Below are 17708 nucleotides of genomic sequence, written 5' to 3'. Positions count from 1 at the left end.
ATTTATTATTTCTATTCCGCTTTTATCCAAAGCTGATTACAAATATTACATACATATTAAAATATTCATAAAACTATCAGACACATCTCAAAATCGCTGTAAAAAAAAAAAAAGATAAAAAGTCAATACTTCAATCAAAGCTATATGCTAAGTTGCATAAATATATCTGACAAAAAAGATGTTTTTCAACATTTTCGTAAATTGATACAAATCTTTCTGTTGCCAAAGATACACTGGCAGCCTATTCCGCTCTAATGGTCCAGCACATGAAAACACACTTTTTCTTATAAATTCATTGTGCAAACATTTCTGAGTAAGGCAACCAGTCCAGATTGAGTTGAGAAGTGCAGGATTTTTGAAGGTACATAAGGCACCAAACATTCAATTGAGGCTTCGATTCTGACCTCTCATTTTCAAAGCATATCCCAACAAGTTGCTAAGACCTGTCACTTCTATCTCTTCAATATCACCAAAATTTGCCCCTTCCTCTCTGAGCACACTACCCAAACCCTTGTCCAACCTCTCGTAACCTCATGTTTAGATTACTGCAATCTACTAACTGGTCAGTGTCGCCTCTCCCCCTTGCAATCTGCGCAAAACTCTGCTGCATGACTCATCTTCTACCAACCTCGCTACGCTCATGTCACTCCTCTCCTTAAGTCACTCCACTGACTCCCTCTCTGCCATCGCATACAGTTCAAGATCTTATTGCTGACCTACAAGTGTGTTCATTCTGCTGCCCCTCAATATCTCGCCTCACTTATCTCTCCTTATACACCTCCCAGAGAACTCCATTCCTCAGATAAGTCACTCTTAGTGTTACCTTTCTCCTCCACTGCCAATTCCAGACTTTGTTCCTTTCATCTTGGTGCCCCCTATGCCTGGAATAAATTACCTGAGTTTGTCCGTCATGCCCCTTCCCTTCCCTTGTTTAAAAGCAGACTGAGCTTTCAATCCTTAACCCTACTCCTCTACCCTCCAACCCAGCCCGCTGATTAACCATTCCCCTTAACTGTATCCATGACATCCTCTTTGTCTATCTTGCCTGTTTAGATTGCAAGCTCTTTTGAACAGGGACTGTTTTCTTATTCTTTGTGACTGTGCAGTGCTGTGTGCATCTGGTAGCGCTATAGAAATAATTAATAGTAGCAGTAGTAGTAAATAAACCATCAATAGCAGTTTATACTTGACATGGTCATTGGAGGAAAGAGTGGCTTAGTGGTTCAAATCCCACACTGCTCCTTGTGACCCTGGGGAAGTCACTCAATCCTCCATTGCCCCAAGTACGTTAGATAAATTATGAGCCTACTGGGACAGATCAGATAGAAAAAATGCTTGAATACCTGATTGTAAACTGCCTTAGATAACCTAATAGGTGGTATATAAATACCTAAATAAATAATAATAATAAAAAAGATAACCAATACATTGCTATAAAGTGCTTGGTAGCATGCTCAAATCTGTTAATGCCACATAACAAAGCTCGCATGCATGTTGCTGGCAACCCCAGAAACACAGGAAAACAAAACAAGAAGACCCAAATTTACACAGGATGAAGAACAAAGCAAAAACAAACCAAACTGCCAAAATCACAATGTTCTAGACCTCTGTTTTATATGTTCCAACAATCTTTGGAACTCTGTCCACATTTATACTTGGCGGACCCAAACCCCAGAAACACAACATTATAACAGTCCTACCCTGCAATTACAATACATAGAACAACATTCTTAAAATCACATTTATGCAAATACAATCGAAGTTTACTTAACATTTGTAATTTAAAGTAAGTTTTCTTATTAACATTCTGTACATGTGGTCAAAAAATAAGCTGAGGGTCTAATATGACCCCTAAGTGGGGCATCTTATCAGTAAAATGCATCGATGTATTTAACACAATAATGGTAGCAGATGTTTCCACCATTTGTTCTTTTGACATCAACATAATTTTCATCTTTGAAATGTTTAGCATCAATCCATTTACAGTCATCCAGCTCCTAATTAGCTTCAGGGTTACATTCAATCTAAGCTCTGCCTGTGGCAGAGTTTTCAATGAGGAAAAAATTGTACATCATCAGCATAAAGCCGATACGATATAGACTTTGTTGTTTCATCAATTTAGAAAGCGGAAGTAAATACAGACTAAATAGAACCACAGGCAATGCAGAGCCTTGCAGAACCCCTGAATTTTGAAAAACTACCCCCACACATACTTCCTGTGTTCTACCTTTCAGAAACGATTGAAACCAATGTAACGCTGTTTCTCTAAGTCCAGTCAGATAGCCTTTTATCAAAATAACCTGATTCAAGATGTCAAAAGCAGCAACGATATCGAGGAACACCATCAAATATTTAACTCCTCGATCAAAACCACACCTAAGTTCATTCAAAGTGGCCATTAACGACTCAGTACTGTGAGCCGTACGAAAAGCCTATTGATGCTCATCCAAAATGTTACATTGCTGCAGATGGTGATCTGATTGATAATGTGCAACCTTTACAACAATTTTCAATAAAGTTTGCTATCTGATCGAAGCCCAATTTGGGATCTTTAACAACAGGTTGTATGGTCGCAACCTTCAATCAATGTGGCAGTTTTCCTTGGCTCAACATCAAATTCACCAACCCCCCCCCCCCTTTTGCAATAACGTTTTTTAGCGCGGGCCGGCACACTGAATGCTCATGTTCCTATGAGCGGCAGGAAGCAGTGCAGAGCATTCAGTGCGTCAGTCTGTGCTAAAATCTGCTATTGCGGTTTTGTAAAAGAAGGGGCAAATTTGGTATAGATGTCACATTTACCCCCAAGTCCCTCAATATAATAGGTGAACAGATATCTACCAAAGAGATTGTTGGGCAGCATTACAGCAAAATTGAATGAATCTGCTTCTTTTTTTTTTTTTTGAAAATATGTTTATTAAAGGATCAATGCATACGAGAAAATACAAATTATGACCATACAAGAAAGACATCAAATACAATAATCAAGGATGCAGGTAGAGAATAAGCAAATGTAGATAAATCCACAACATATCATCTCCCATGCAGATCCAATTTTTGAATGAACTGATCAACTGCTGCAAACTCCTTCCAAGGCAACACATTTTCTAATTGGAAAACTTCCTTCTTGTCAACTAGTGGAATAGCAGCTAAAATAAACAAATTTAAAGGTGTCTTTTTATTTTTTTTTTCCTGAGTTAAATTCTTCACAGTAATAAACAATTCCCTTTATTCATTGAATTCTTTAATTTCCTCTGATAATAATCACTTCTCTCTTTTAAAATCATAATTTTATATTCATTGAACTCCCCCTTTTACAAAACCACAGTGTAGTTTTTAGCGCCGGCTGTGGCGGTAACAGCTCTGACGCTCATAGTATTCCTGTGAGCATCGGAGCTGTTACTGCCGTTGGCAGCGCTAAAAACCACGCTGTGGTTTTGTAAAAAGGGGGTTAGTTTTATCTAATATGGGTCTTTAGCATCTACATCTCTTTTTTTTTTTTTTTTGCCATTCTTGTTCACTCATGCAATTCACGCTGTAATTGCAATAGAGAGGTACCAAACCAAGGTCTCTCAGTACTCCCTTAGCGTACACAAATAAGTTTCCATACACACATAAGTATTAACGTGTTAAATGAAATTTTAAAGAGCATAATTGAATTTAACAGCTCTTTTAACATAAGTAATTTAGCTTTAAAGAGTTTTAATGGGAATACTATGATATTAAGAAACTAACAAGATGCAAAAATGTACAAAAGAGCTCATTAGTTTTGGAGACCGTATCTGGCGAAGGACGTAAGAAGACTTGAAGCAATCCAGAGGAGAGCGATGAAAATGATAGGAGGTTTGTGCCAGAAGACATATGAGGAGAGACTGGAAGCCCTGAATATGTATACCCTAGAGCAGGGGTAGGGAACTCCGGTCCTCGAGAGCCGTATGCCAGTCGGGTTTTCAGGATTTCCCCAATGAATATGCATTGAAAGCAGTTCATGCAAATAGATCTCATGCATATTCATTGGGGAAATCCTGAAAACCTGACTGGAATAAGGCTCTCGAGGACCGGAGTTCCCTACTCCTGCCCTAGAGGAAAGGAGAGACAGGGGAGATATGATTCAGACTTTCAAATACTTGAAAGGTATTAATGTAGAATAAAATCTTTTCCAGAGAAAGGAAAATGGTAAAACCAGAGGACATAATTTTCAGTTGAGGGGTGGTACACTCAAGAGCAATATAAGGAAATTCTTCTTTATGGAGAGGGTGGTGGATGCCTGGAATGCGCTCCCAAGAGTGGTGGTGGAGATGAAAACGGTGACGGAGTTCAAAAAAGCGTGGTATGAACACAGAGGATCTAGAATCATAAAATAATAGTAAATATTGAAGAACTAAGGCCAGTACTGCTCAGACTTGCATGGTCTGTTTCTGTATATGTCCATTTGGTGGAGAATGGGCTGGGGAGGGCTTCAATGGCTGGAAGGGTGTAGGTGGACTGGAGTGAGCTTTGACGGAGACTTCAGTAGTTGGAACCTAAGAACAGTACCGGGCAGAGCTTTGGATTCTTGCCCAGAAATAGATAAGAAGGAAAAACCAACAAATTTTTAGACTGAATCAGGTTGGGCAGACTAGATGGACCATTTGGATCTTTATCTGCCGTCATCTACTATGTTACTATGTATTAGGTATTAGCACAGTGAAGAAATGTGAGTTAAGTGCTTAATAAATAGAAATAAGACAATAAGATATAGAGGTGTAGTTAAAGTTTTGTCTTAACCTTCCTTACCATCTGCTTCATTTGCATCTCATTAATATCAGTGATTTGTTAACATGCAATAAATATTATATTAACATGCATTCATGGTTAACAGTGTATTCAAAATCAAATTAACAAAAAACAGTGATCACAGGTCTCAAAAGAAAGAGGTTTTTTTAAAACTATGATTAGGACCAGTTTGACCATTAAGATGACTAGGCAGTTGCCTAGAATGGAGAGTATGGGAGCAAAATGCAGCTGCAGGAAAATAAACAGTAGGTCTTGACAGCCACGGGCCCTCAAAGAAGCATCAAAATATGGCAGCGTAAGCAGTTCTCAAATAGTCCATTTGCCTGAGTAAATGACTTTGGAGAACTTCCATACTAATGTAGTTATTTTAGAAGATCTAGTTGTGATTTACATGTGTAAATGCAGAAACTTGCCATGAATGACTAGGGTTGCCAGGCACAAGTGGGAATCAGCTCAGGGGCATTTGTGCCAGATAGAATAGTGTGAGGGAAGGGGGAAAGCTGGAGTGGGGGGAGGGCAATAATGGGAAGAAGGGAAAGAATGACTTAGGATGGATGGCATGGGATGAGAAGGTAAGTGAGGGAAGAGGTGGACCATAGTGGAGGAGTAACAGGGGATGGACAAATCTGAAAGGAGCATGGTCGTAAGGGATGGGCATCAGGGAGTGGCTTAAGAGCTTGGGCAAAGGTGTGGTGTCTCCTCTTTGCTTGCTTCATGTGGCTGTGCACCTGCTTATCCCTCCTGTACATGGTGTGCTAATCCAGGTGTGCTAATCCAGGTGTGCTAATCCATGGTGTGCTAATCCCTCCTGTACATGGTGTGCTAATCCAGGTATTACTGTACAGGTAAGTATACCTGTACAGTAATACCTGGATTAGCACACCATGTTACAGCTATGGCAGTGGGCTAGCCTAAACAAAGAATACAACACTATAGCCAGAAAAGAAAGAAATGTCTGTTGTAGAGACAAACTTTCTCTTGGCAGAACATCGGAGATAATTGAATATTTCACAATCCTATTAGACTTGAAAGGTATATGGAGCATGACAGATATAGTATGGCAACATAGTGTGGTAAATATGGCATATAGTATAGTATAGTAGGACTGGATGGTGAACTGTATGACAGAGTGTGGTAGAACATTGTATGACAAAACATGGGATGGTCAGACACAGGACGAAGCACCTCAGCCTTTGAGACGAGACAGTGCAGAGTTGGGGCCCTTTCTCAGAAGGTCTGAGGTATTTGGATGGACACATTTTCATAGAGGATCAGGAGAAGAGGTGAGTTTTTATTGCCTTCCTGATGTTCAGAAGACCTTCTTATGATCTTATGTGGGTAGGTAGTTTGTTCCAGAGGCACGATAGGCAGTGCGAGTAAGGTTATTTTCAGGTGTTCTCAAGGTGGAGGGCGCATCTTGAGGGCATGCATAATTGCTTTTTTTTCCTGAGAGCAAAGCAGTCAATGAGGGGTGTAGGACAGAAGTTTGGAGGCCATTATTAGGCCTTTGAATATACATCGTTTGTCGATTGGCAGCCAGTGGGCAGCGCACAACACTGGAGCGATCAGGTCTCATATGTGGAGATTCTTTAGGAGTCTGATGGTGGCATTTTGTATTACTACAATTTATCATTTATATAGCGCTGAAAGTCATATGCAGTGCTGTACATTAAACATGCAATAGACAGTTCCTTCTCATAAGAGCTTACAAACTAATTTGGACAAACAGACAGGACATATAGAGGTTGGGGAGTTTTTTGCAGAAAGAATGATAGGGTGGACTTAAGTAATTTTATGGTGAGTGGGAGTTGAAAGCAGCCTTGAAAAAGAGGGCTTTTAGCTTAGATATGAATACTGCTAGAGATGGAGCCTGACGTAATGACTCAGGCAGTCTGTTCTAGTAACTAGTTCTCATTGTATAGATGTAGGGTTACCAGACATCCGGATTTACTCGGACATGCCCTCTTTTTAGAGGGCATGTCTGAGCGACTGGACGGTTTTCCAAAACCCGGCACTTTGCCCAGGTTTTGAAAAGCTTCTTCTCTGGAACCGCGTCGGGAGGGCATTCACACACACGCGCGGATGTAGTGCACTTGATGTCATTGCATTGCATCCACACATGAGTGGACGCCCTCCCGACAGACAAGAACAGGTTGAAGGGAAGGGGCTGGGTGAGTGATGTGGGCATAATGGGGCAGAACTTGGCAGGCCAGGGGTTGGGGCTATGGATTCGGATTTTATTTAACTAAAATCTGGTAACCCTATGTAAATGGGACCTGTGCTTTTAAAAAAAGGCAGGTTATTAGGCTCAGCTAAGGGAAATATCCAGACAACTGTTGCAGTTATATCACTATTTTCCTTTGAGTATCTGGATACCAACCTGTATGTTATTTGCAGGATAATCCTAGTGGTGCTGGAGCATATGTTTCTCACAAAAGGCCTCTTTTACAATGCAACGGTAGTGAATCCTGCGTGGCAAATGTGACGCAGCCCATTCAATTCCTATGGGCTGCCGTGCATTTGCTGCACCAGGACCTGCTGCCGTGGGTTTGTAAAAGGGTCCCAAAATGTATAATGTTTAAGATTTAGGATGAATAGTAGCAGTAGCTTATTGTGAGTTATTATTAGCTTTTGGGGAGAGAGGGCTATCAAGTGGCCCACGTAATAGATGGTGATTTTCGTCATATCTCTTCTCATCTTAAAACAGAAATGAAATTTTAAATTAAAGTGGTAAAAAGTCAATAATTTATCTATTTGGTGAATCTCCCAAACTTAATTCTATGTCCCAGGAGAAATCTATATAAGAAGAGTAGAACATGGGTGTGTAAGGGTGGGGAAGGAGGTAACATAGGATGAGGTGCTGAAAAGTTCTCAGCCCAGCCAAGAAGAGAATGACGTGGATATGGTTCAGTCAATGATCTGAAACGATGTCAAAACACAGAATTTTGTTTCTGCAATTTGGAACTTAATGACATAAGATAGCTCTCTTTAAAGCTAGTGGCAAAATAACTCTCAGAATTAGGAAGTTGATTGGTTGGGCCTGAGAACCTTTCATCACCCCCTCATAATACATCACATTTGGGTTTCAATCAAAGGAGCTTTTTCAATTTCTATAAAAACTTTTTTTACACTACATCAGACAACATTTAGAAACTCCCCATCCCCCTCCCCTAGCCCCAGCCTGGAAGTTCTATGGAGATCTTTACCTTTATCTGCCATTTTAAGCTGTCAGTTGCCAAGGGGTTTAGCTCTGTAATAATTTTCTCAAACCAGCTCAGACAGTCCCTTCTAACATTATATTTTCTGGGGAAAAAAAGTTTAGCCAGGAGAACTGATGTTTTCAATGCAAGATTTTGTGAACTTGGAGTGTCACAGAACAAAATCCAGAAGAGCACACAATTCAAGTCCTCCCTGTTCAGAGTTCATACTGCTTTCATCTGTGGCATTCAATACGTATAAAGAATAAATGTCAGAGGGGAATGAACGTGAGTTGCTAGAGTCGGTTTATATGCTTTATTATTTACAAACTAACAGAATGGGCTTCACACAGGGAGTCAAATCACTATCACAGGGCCTTATTTACTAAGCATTAGTCCCATAGGCACAAAATGGAAAATGTGACTCCTTTGTAAATCAGCTTCTTCTTGCTTAGCTGGAGACATGCCTTTCCTTTGATGCCTCTGTGTCTGTTGTTCTCTCTCATGAAGGTTATCATTTCTCTCATATACCATGTACGAGAAATCGCAATAGTGGTTTTGGGCTGCTACTCTCCTTTTCCTACGGGTGTCAATCACATCTTTCTTTTGGGCATACTTTTGTTTTGTTCTCATCCTACTTTCACTCAGTAGCTGTTATTTATTGCCTGGATGTTCACCCATCACCACCTTAAAGTTTGCATGGCCAAGATTGAACTTTTCATCTTTCTTCCCAAACCCATTTCCCCTTTTTTCTTCTTTGTCTATTTCTGTGGATGGCACCCTTAAGTTCTTAAATTCCACTTCCATCTACACATAATCTCAATGTCATCTCTGATGCCTCTCTCCGCTTAAACCAAATATTGCTAAAGAACATCATTTCTTCCTCTTTAACAGGGCTAAAATCTATCCCTTCCTGTCTGAGCATACCTCTAAAATCCCCATCCGCTCTGTTATCACCTTCCAATTTGAATAATATAACCTTTTCCTCAGGGTCTTCCACTGAATCATCTTTCTCAGTGACACTCTACCCAAATTTCAGCTGCATGTCTTAACCTTTAACCCTTAATCCGTCACAGGAGGCAAGTGAACATGAAGTAGAAACACTTATTGAGCGAAAAGTTCAGCATGGATTTATTATATAGAGATTTATGAACATTTGTATCACAAACATGGTGAACATAGGGGTTCGACCATACCTGAGAGGAACCTGAATTGAACAATTTGCCAACATCTTATGGCACCCATTGACTCAGATAAGTACAAGGCTTTATTAGTTATTCATTAACAAGAACTTAGTAAAAACTTACATCTAAAATGCGAGTGGTGGATAATTAAGGGAACACGATGATGCTATGACGGTTCCCTTTAATTCATGGCCTTTATCTCAGATATGGCGGTGAAGGAAGTGTATTGAGCACATCACATTTAATTATTTAAAACTCTCAGAATTATAATAATTTTAAAGTTAAGATATATCTGGTTAAAAGACTTTTTTGTTAGTAAATTAACCCTTTATTTGGCATTGTTACTCAGAAGCAACATGAGTCTTCTATGGCTCTTATGGAAGATCTGCATATCCAAATGCCTCTTTACTTGGCACTGTTGCTCTCGTTCAACATAACATTACATAAAGCAGCCGTTTTGCCATCTGCCAATTAAAGGGTTAATAAGAACATAAGAAACGCCTTCACCGGATCAGACCAAGGTCCATCTAGTCCGGCGATCCGCACACGCGGAGGCCCATTTAGGTGCTCCTTTTTGGAGACCCAGTTTTCCCGTATCCCTCAATATGATCTGAAAGAAGGTGTGCATCCAACATGCGTTTGAAACCCAGCACAGTATTTTCTGCCACCACCTCCTCCTCTGGGAGAGCATTCCAAGCGCCCACCACTCTTTGTGTGAAACAGAACTTCCTGACATTTGTCCTGAACCTGCTGCCATTCAGTTTTAAGCTATGACCTCTTGTCCGCGTCACATCTGAAAATGTCAGTAATGCTGCTTCCTGGTCAATTTGATCAAATCCCTTTAATATTTTAAAAGTCTCTATTAGATCCCCATGCAGTCTTCTCTTTTCGAGGGTGAACAGTCCCAGTTTTCCGAGGTGTTCCATGTAGCTTAAATTCTCCATGCCTTTGACTAGTTTCGTAGCTCGCCTCTGTACCCTCTCCAACAGCATTTTGTCCTTCTTAAGGTATGGAGACCAGTGTTGGACACAGTATTCTAAGTGTGGTCTGACCATTGTTCTGTAAAGTGGCATTATAACATCTTGCGACCTACTCGTGATCCCCTTCTTAATCATGCCTAACATCCTATTTGCTTTCTTTGCCGCCACCGCGCATTGAGCCGATGGCTTCAGGGTTCTGTCTATCAGTACCCCCAAATCCCTTTCTTGTTCGCATTTGGCTAATGTCACCCCCGACATCTTGTATTCATGTTCTTTGTTTTTCTTTCCCAGATGCATCACCTTACATTTGTCTATGTTAAAACTCATCTGCCACTTTATCGCCCACGTTTCCAGCTGATTTAGATCTTTCTGAAGATCCCCTTTGAGAGCCAACCGCCCGACATAGTTTCGTATCATCCGCAAACTTGATTATATTACAGGTTGCAATGGCCATGTAATCCTCCTCAAGTCAATACATTGGTGCCCCATCCCACTTCTACATACTGTTCAATGCTTCCAAATGTACCGTATTTATTCTACAGATCCTCATTATTCATTTTTTCTCTCCTATACCTTCTCTTGTAGATTCCATTCATCTAACAATTTGCTCCGTTCTTTGTGATTTTCTTCTTTTGCTAGCTCCCAACCCTTCCTTATCAACCTTGCTGCAGTGTTTGCCTGAAAACACTCAGTGCATCATTTTCTCTGACATAATTGAAATGAAGTCCAACATCTCACTTTTTAAGACTACTTTTAAATCATAACCACTACTCTATAATAGTATTTTTGAATATATGTTTTAGGAGGACACTCAAAGTTACAGGGAAATACTTTTAAAACCAATAGGAGAAAATAAGTTTTTGCTCAGAGAATAGTTAAGCCCTAGAACACATTGCAGAGGTTCTGGTAAGAGCGGTTAACATAGCTGGTTTTAAGAAAGGTTTGGATAATTTCCTGGACGAAAAGTCTTTAGTCTGTTATTGAGACAGTCATGGGGAAAGCCACTGCTTGCCCTGGATCAATAGCATGGAATGTTGCTGCTACAGTATTTGGGTTTTGCCAAGTACTAGTGATTTAGATTGGCCATCGTGAAGACAAGCTACTGGGCTAGATGAACCATCAGTCTATCCCAGTAAGGCTATTCTTATTTTCTAATATGCTGACTAGATTAGTTCTCTGACCCCCAATGTCTCAAATTTCAAATGCTATGCGCTTCGTTCTATGTCTGATCATACCATGTTTCCTCATGCAATGTTCCTCCACACTGTTATATTATTTGCCATCTTTTCCTACTACACTATAATATACTAGACTGTACACCATATTTACCATACTTTGTATGCCATACTACAATTTCTCATACCATGTCTGCCACACAACGTTTGCTATTCCATGTCTTTCATGCTATGTTCCATCATGCAAGTTTGCCATACCATTTCTGCTAAGTTATGTCATGCTACGTTAGATGTGCTCCATAATTCTATGTTTGCCATGCTGTGTTCTGCAATACTATATTCATAGAAGTATGATATCAGATAAAGGCCATATGGCCCATCCAGTCTGTCCATCCACAGTAACCATTATCTCTTCCTGTCTCTAAGAGATCCCATGTAACCTATCATACTCTTTCTTGAATTCGGACACAGTCTTTGTCTCCACCACCTCTTTCAGGAAACTGTTCCATGCATCTACCACCCTTTCTGTAAAACGGTATTTCCTTAGATTACTCCTGAGCCTATCGCCTCTTAACTTCATTCTACATCCTCTATTTCAGAGCGTCCTTTCAAATGAAAGAGTCTTGACTCATGTGCATTTACACCACATAGGTATTTAAATGTCTCTATCATATCTCATTCCGAAAATCAATTAAAACCGCTCTATTTGACAAATTCCTTGCCTAATCACATGACTTCTCTCAGGTATTCTTTCCCCTTATAACCCCAATATATTATGTAACTTCTTTCTCTCATGTATTCCTTCCCTATGCTTCCCTAATCATCATGTAACTTCCTTCTTCTTGCATTGTGTAATTTGCTGATTGTCCAGCCTTCTTTCTATGTGAACCGCCTAGAAGTCAGTTTGACTTTGGCGGTATAGAAAAATAAAGTTATTATTATTATTATCTCCCCTCTCCCGCCTTTCCTCCAAAGTATACATATTGAGATCTTTAAGTCTGTCCCCATATGCCTTATGATGAAGATCACACATCATTTTAGTAGCTTTCCTCTGGACCAACTCCATCCTTTTTATATCTTTTTGAAAGTGAGGTCTCTAGAATTGTACACAGTATTCTGAAAGAGTCCTGCCAGAGTCTTATACAGGGGCATCAATAACTTATTTTACCTACTGACCATACCTCTCAATATGCACCTTAGTATCCTTCTAGCTTTCGCCGTCACCTTTTCAAACTGTTTGGCCACCTTAAGATCAATCACACCCAAGTCCTGTTCTTCTGTCGTGCACAAAAGCTCTTCACTTTCTAAACTGTACCGTTCCTTCCAGGTTTTGCAGCCCAAATACATGACCTTGCACTTCATAGCATTAAATTTTAGCTGCCAAATTTCAGACCATTCTTCAAGCTTCACTAGGTCTTTCTTCATGTTATTCACACCATCTGGGGTGTCTACTCTATTGCAGATTTTGGTATCATCCGCAAAGAGGCAAATCTTACCCGACAGCCCTTCAGCAATATCACTTATAAAAATGTTAAAAAGAACAAGCCCAAGAACTGAACCCTGAAGCACCCCACTGGTAACATCCCTTTCCTCAGCGCGATCTCCATTGACCACTACCTTCTATTGCCTTCCACTCAACCAGTTCCTGACCCAGCCCGTCACTTTGGGACCCATCCCAAGGGCACTCAGTTTTAGAGAATTACACAGGGACAAATTTTTCCCCATCCCCGTAGGAACTTATTTTTCCGTCCCGCCAAGTTCTTTTCCTGTCCCTGCCCCATTCCTAAAATCTCCGTCCTCATCTGCACAAGCCTCAAACACTTTAAATTCATAAGTGTTCGAGGTTTGTGCAGTTAAGGCAGAGCTTACAGGAATGGGGCAGGGACAGGAACAGCGACAAAACTCATGAGATGGGTCAGGGAAATTGAGTTCCTGTGCAGACGGGGAAAAATTTCTCTCCGTGTCATTCTCTACTCAGTTTATTTATTACAAGCCTGTATGGAATACTGTCAAAGGCTTTGCTAAAATCTAAAAACACCATATCTAGTGCACTCCTTCTATCTAATTCTCTGGTCACCCAGTCAAAGAAATTGATCAGATTTGTCTGACAAGACCTACTTCTAATGAATCCATGTTGCCTCTGGTCCTTAATGCACCAGATTCCAGAAACTTCTGTTTTAAAAGTGTTTCCATCAATTTGCTCACCACACCACGTTTGTCATGTTATGTTTTGCCGTACTTCATTAACTATTCCCCTCCTTTACTAGTGCCAGCAGCGGCGGTAACTGCTCCAACATTCATAGAATTTCTATGAGCATCAGAGCAGTTACCGCCGCTGCCGGCGCTAAAACCCATGCTACGCGTTAGTAAAGGAGGGGTATGTCTGCCCTCTCTGTCTGACAATGCTTGCAATTCTATCGCCTGTGCTATCGCAGATATAGTGTGACACAGAGGTTATAGCTACAGCCTCGGCACCCTGAGGTCGTGGGTTCAGATCCACACTGCTCCTTCTGACCCTGGGCAAGTCACTTGGTCCCCCATTGCCTCAGGTACATTGGATTGATTATGAGCCCACTGGGACAGACAGGGAAAAATGCTTGAGTGCCTGAACAAATTCATGTAAATTGTTCTGAGCTCCCCTGGGAGAATGGTGTAGAAATCTAAATTAATTAATTATAAACTCCATTGAGAAGTACCATGACTTATAGGTATCTGATCAGCACTGTGCACATATAGCAGCTCTTTAGAAGCAAATAAGTAGTAGTAACAGTAGAACATGTTCCAATAATTTGTGATATCATTCTGCTGTCCATCTGTCACTTTTTTAACATTAGGCAAATATTGTTTACCACATTATAAAATGGTAGCTATATTGGCAGAGATGTACAAAGAAAATCTTACAAATCAGCCTCAAGACCACAGTCAGTTCATTTACATGCATACATGGCATCTGATTCCGGTCAGGGCATCCTAAAAAGAATGATCAGAAGAGTAATGAGGGTTATTAATACAGCATCTTGGGCAGGAAGGCTTTTCAGGCAAGTGAATGAATGCAATCCCTTATCTAGAGGAGGGGTTCTCAACGCAGACCTTGGGACACACCTAGCCAGAACTATGAATGAGATACATTTGGAGATAGTTTATGCAAACGCATCTCATGCATATTTATTGTAGATATCCTGAAAACCTAACTGGCTGGGTGTGTCCTGAGGACTGGGTTGAGAGCTTCTGATTTAGATGGAATCTTAGCCTACTCTGGGTCAGGCTGGCAATAACTGACTGCCAGAGCAAGGCTGAAAGGGTCCAAAACCCTAGAGCCACCTTACGGCAACTGCTACGAGTGGGACAATAAAAGAAAATATTGCCGCCTGAAGCAGAAAGGCCACAGAAAAGGGGTAAGCAAGCCAAAGCTGATCCAAATTAACCACTCCAAGAAAGAAACAACACTTAGTCCTATTTACTGTACCTGAATGTTAACTTGCCTTGTGCTACCAATGAAAATGACTGAGCTGAATCCAAATAAATACAGGAAGGAAAATAGATTGCCAGCTTTTTTGCATGTTTACAAGTTTAATTTATGCACTGGGGTTAAGCAGCACTTAATCCCAGTGCCACTGAATATTACTGCTCCGACTGCTGCAGCACTCACCAGTTCGTGCTGGGATGGTCTGGAGGTAGAGTCAGGCCAGAGCTGGGAGGTATGCGGGCATCAGAGATACAAAGTACAAGTGCCCACATAGCAGGACTATGTAACTAGAAGTCCTAACTTTGCCCGGCTAGCTATGCTGGCACAGATAGGGCCAAGCACTGAACATTCAGATCTAAATTAGCCAGTGGCAGTCGGTGTTTTTTTGCTAAGAATGTTGACTATCACTGGAGTGCCTCCCTTAGATTAGCCCTCTAGAAACAGGGAAATATTTGCTGTACGTGAACGCATCTCACATTGAACTCCTACTGAAAAAAACATAAGCTAAATCCTAAAAATGAATGTTAAGTCTTCCCCCCAAACTAACATTTCCCTTCTTCCCCCATCACCCTTTTGCTTCCCCCTCCCTCTCCAACTTGCGACACTTTCGCATCAGCTGTGGCTTAACTAGAAGTAGAGAAATTAGTACCCTGGAATAGGAAAGGGTTTGTAAGCATCAGCAGCAGGGAGGGAGGTAGTGTTAGCAGAATAGTGTCAAGCAGCAACAGGGGTGAGGGGGGTCTTCTTGAAGCAGGGGCAGGTAAGAGCAATAGCAGAAATATGTGAACAGGAGCAGTGATGGGTATTTATGATTAAGAGAAGCAGGGGAGGAAATGGTAACAGGGGCTGGGGCATGTTAATAGTGGTAAAATTGTGGGGACTGGTGGAATAGATGACACAGTATACCTAGGGTACATTAGAGCAGGAAAATGTGAAGTAATGGTGGAACAAGCAGAGGATGTTTGTGGCAATAGCTTGAGGAGGTAGCAAAGTTCCCCTAAATTCCAGGTGTCCTGCTAAATGCCAGTATCTGTAACCCTCATATATGCACCCTGAATATTTGTGCAAGTACCGTATTCTTCTGGGGGGGGGAGAGGAGAATTAAGGGGGGGGGGGTCTTACCTCCTCCATTTTTGTAGCACAGGTACGGGAATCTCCAAACATTGGCCAGATCCACAGAAAATCCAATGACCGAGAGCAGAAAGTCAATCTTTTTGCCCCACGTCTCTCGCTCTATCTCGCCCGGGGCAGCGACCGGGTACTGGGGAGAAGGCGCCGGCAGGATGGCACTGCTGGTGTACTGGACTCCGTTCTGCTCCTTCACCAGAATCAGCTCCACGTCTTTCTTGTCCATCGGGCTTTGCCCGAACGGAGCCACGGTCGACAGCTTGCGCTCGGGCTTATTCATCCTGGCCTTGAGCAATCCAGAGAGCTAACGAGGACCCCGGCCAGGCGCGAATTCGAGGCGCCCTTTTCTGTGAGGAGATTTAGTTGCCCAGCAAGGAGTGAAACCCGGGGCGGCTCGGGAGACTTGTCGTCGGCTGGCCAAACATGGAGAGCGCTTCTTTTCTTTTCTTTTCTCTCTCTCAAAACTGGGGAAAGAAAAGTAGGGTCACGTCAAATGGCAAAGGGCAACGTCTGAGCGAACGCCACGAAACGAGAGCAAGGCGGACGGTGGCGCAAAACGCGACATCACAATTCAACAAAGAGCCGCTGCTCGCCCAAGGGTCAGCCCATCGGGTCGGGCACCGGCCAGACTCGCTGAGGCGGAGGTAACGCCACACGTCTGATCCGTCTGTTGTGCCCGCAAGTGACCTTCTCCGGGCGCTGAGATCACCCGCTTTTCGCCAAATTGCAACTTTTGAAGCAGTTTGGGGAAAATCACTCTCCCGCCTTTGCAACTAAAACAGTAACTGCCAGTTTTGCATCTAGGTTTGTTAGTGGACCTGCCAGGAGGTCGCTTGTGAAAAGCAAACAAGTGGGGAGGGGGGAGCACAGAATAAACCCCCTAACAAACCTGCCAAAATAACAAAATTCCCTAGCTCACTATCAATCTGCCCTGTTTTATGTCTTTGGAAAAAGTAAGTAAAACTCCCATAGTCTGCAAGGGGGGGGGGGGGGAAAGTCCTTCATAAAAATGATCTATTGAACGCAAAAGCAGAATCAAAGTCCGCGCTCTTGCCTGGCTGGCTGAGAGACGAGGTGTTTTCCAAAGCCAGCCTGCGCTTTTGCAGCGAAAGGTAACGTATTTCTAGAGAGGTGTAGGCGAGGAGATAAAAAGGCAAACGGCACAGAGGCGTGCAGCTAGCCTGAAAGATCCGACCCCCGCCCCGAACCAGCGACAGAAACTTACCCAGCTGGCAGGATCTGACTGTGGTCACAGAGGTGGAGAGCGAAGCAACAAACGCAGGATGCTGAGACAGTGGCAAAGGGCTTAATGCCTCTTAGCAGTTTCTGCAGAAAAGGGCTTCATTTGTTTCTGTTTTTTTTTTTAATCCCCTCCTCGCCAGAGAAAAACTTTGAGGCTCTTCTTTCCAGAGAAGCTGCGGGCGCTGGAGAGGAGAGAGCTTTTTAAATCAGGCTCCTCTTACTCCACGTGATTTATTTTATTTATTTTTTTTTTTTTTATCCTGAAAGCCTTAAAACTATTTGCAAAACGGAACAGTGCCACCACTTGTCCCTTCCTGAGAAATAAGACAAGATCTCATCAGGAACAGAGCTCCTGGGAGGGGGGGGGGGAGTGCAGGGCTTACAGGCACACTGAGGCTTTTAAGAGGAGCCTAGGGACCCAGAGGTAGTGTTAATGAACAAATTGGATCTTCACAAAATTAAGAAGCAAACGAAGGTTTTGGTTCTAGCTCTTGTGCTTTTAAACAGAAACATGGGGCAATCTGGTGAATGTAAAGTAGGCTACCCTAAAGGTAAACGTACAC

The 17708-nt window shown here is 41.9% G+C and overlaps 1 protein-coding gene across 1 annotated transcript in view; it reads right to left on the bottom strand.

Moving 5' to 3' along the window:
* SLC6A2 (solute carrier family 6 member 2) overlaps positions 1-17249 on the bottom strand; it is a 269420-nt gene extending 252171 nt beyond the window's left edge. Inside the window, exons 1-2 of the mRNA XM_033943527.1 lie at positions 17129-17249; positions 15898-16367 (exon numbers count right to left, since the gene is read on the bottom strand). Of these exons, the coding sequence (XP_033799418.1) occupies positions 15898-16183 (286 nt within the window). The 5' untranslated portion in view covers positions 16184-16367; positions 17129-17249. The remainder of the gene's footprint in view (positions 1-15897; positions 16368-17128) is intronic.
* Positions 17250-17708: the final 459 nt, after the last annotated feature.

This window comes from Geotrypetes seraphini, chromosome 4, assembly GCF_902459505.1.
Source record: "Geotrypetes seraphini chromosome 4, aGeoSer1.1, whole genome shotgun sequence".
In the NCBI taxonomy this organism is placed as follows: domain Eukaryota; kingdom Metazoa; phylum Chordata; class Amphibia; order Gymnophiona; family Dermophiidae; genus Geotrypetes; species Geotrypetes seraphini.
Note: the sequence above shows the minus strand (reverse complement) of the source record. Positions and strands in the feature narration are given on the sequence as shown.